Below are 1,614 nucleotides of genomic sequence, written 5' to 3' on the forward strand. Positions count from 1 at the left end.
AAAAAAAACAACATAAAAATCAAATAGAAGGCCAATTTCATCGTATACCTCGCTACTCGACGTCAACAAGAGTTGATGCATTCCACAAGTCGCGGTTGACTCGCAGAAATGCCAGAATTTCGAAGTTGGCAGGCAACAAACACGCACACTGGGGCGTCAAAATCAGCTTGCATTGCGAGAAGAGGCGCTCAACCGTATTCGAGGTTGGAGGCACCATCTTCGCAAGCTCGCTGTAGCTCACCGATTGTGCCACAGCGTTGCGCTTCTTCTTGCTCCCTCGGAGAATTTCGACCGCGTAGCTGTCCTCTTTTCTTTCGCTTGCTACCGCACGTATCCACCCCCACCTCGAAGCGGTGCAACGCGCGAGCCTCCGATGCAGTTAGGCTTCCACCGTTGATCACCTTGACCAAAGCGCCTTCAAACGTTGGTGACTGGCCATGACCAGGTAGTCGTCGATCAATGGGTCGAACAGGACACGAACATCCGCCATGGCCGTCCTGTCATCTTGGAGCACCTTGCATACACTGTCCAGCTTCTTGAGGTGCTCCAGGAGCCCGACAACTTTCTTGTGCGTGGCACCCGTGGGTATAAACTCCTCAACAGCTTCAACCTGCCTAATAGCATCACGGATTCGCTTGTAGCGATGGATTATCTCTAAGGTCGAGGACCAGCGAAAAAAAGAACTCAGAATGGCAACGAGACCAGCCTATTAGCTCAATTCAACCGTCTCCAGGGCATTTCTACGCAGCAGACCTCCCGACCGAGGAGAGAATGGCGTCTGAGTGGAATCATATACTGTGGATATCTCATGCCACCGTGCCAGCAAATTCCTTGGCAAAGGAATTTGACAAATTTGTCAGCATTGAGAACGAAAAGAAGGTGAATTCTACGGACCTCTTTAAGTTGATGGAACCAATAACTGAAGATGAAACCTGGAAAGCAATTAATCATCTCGAACGGCACAAATCGGCTGGAACTTCAGGCTTGAACCACGACTTCTATATAGATTTCTCTACCCAACTCACCCCGAGTCTTACCAGTCTCTACAATATGATTTTAAAAGGGGAGGTGTACCCACTTCATTTCTGGATGCTACCATAATTCCACTTAGCAAAAATGGTGATTCAGCTGATGCCATGGATTATCGACCGATAGTGTTGCTTAACACAGCCTACAAAATCTTTGGAAAATTCTCGCTCAGCGACTTCACTTACTGCTACCGAAGCTCATCAGCAATTCACAGCAAGGCTTCATCAGAGGCCGGTCCATTGACAAGACGGTCACAATTCTCAGATCTGCACTCCAAAACAGTGAATCTAAACCGGAAATACCTTGGGAAGACAGCGCAGCGGTACGCTGCCTAGATCTACGGAAAGCCTACGACACACTGGACAGAAACTATATGTTCAAAGTACTGCGCGAGTACGGATTTTCAGAAGATTTTACCAACGTGATCAGACAGCTCCATGAAGGGACCACAGCACAATTCCTAGTAAATGGATATTGCTAGAACAAAATGGAATGTAAATTCCGGAATACGTCAAGGGTGTCCACTGGCACCACTTCTTTTTATACTGGCAGTCGATACTCTGGGGTAAGCGGTGAACCAACACC

At 48.0% G+C, this 1,614-nt stretch overlaps 1 protein-coding gene across 1 annotated transcript; it reads right to left on the bottom strand.

Annotated features, from left to right (window-relative positions):
- Window positions 1–52: 52 nt before the first annotated feature.
- Window positions 53–490, bottom strand: PPTG_20335 (hypothetical protein; the record flags this gene model as incomplete). Its single annotated transcript, XM_008919103.1, has 2 exons — window positions 53–317; window positions 402–490. The coding sequence occupies 2 exons, from the start codon at window positions 488–490 to the stop codon at window positions 53–55; spliced, it is 354 nt and encodes a 117-aa protein (XP_008917351.1).
- Between the last annotated feature and the right edge of the window lie 1,124 nt (window positions 491–1,614).

The sequence above is a fragment of the Phytophthora parasitica genome, assembly GCF_000247585.1.
Source record: "Phytophthora parasitica INRA-310 unplaced genomic scaffold supercont2.496, whole genome shotgun sequence".
NCBI lineage: Eukaryota > Oomycota > Peronosporomycetes > Peronosporales > Peronosporaceae > Phytophthora > Phytophthora nicotianae.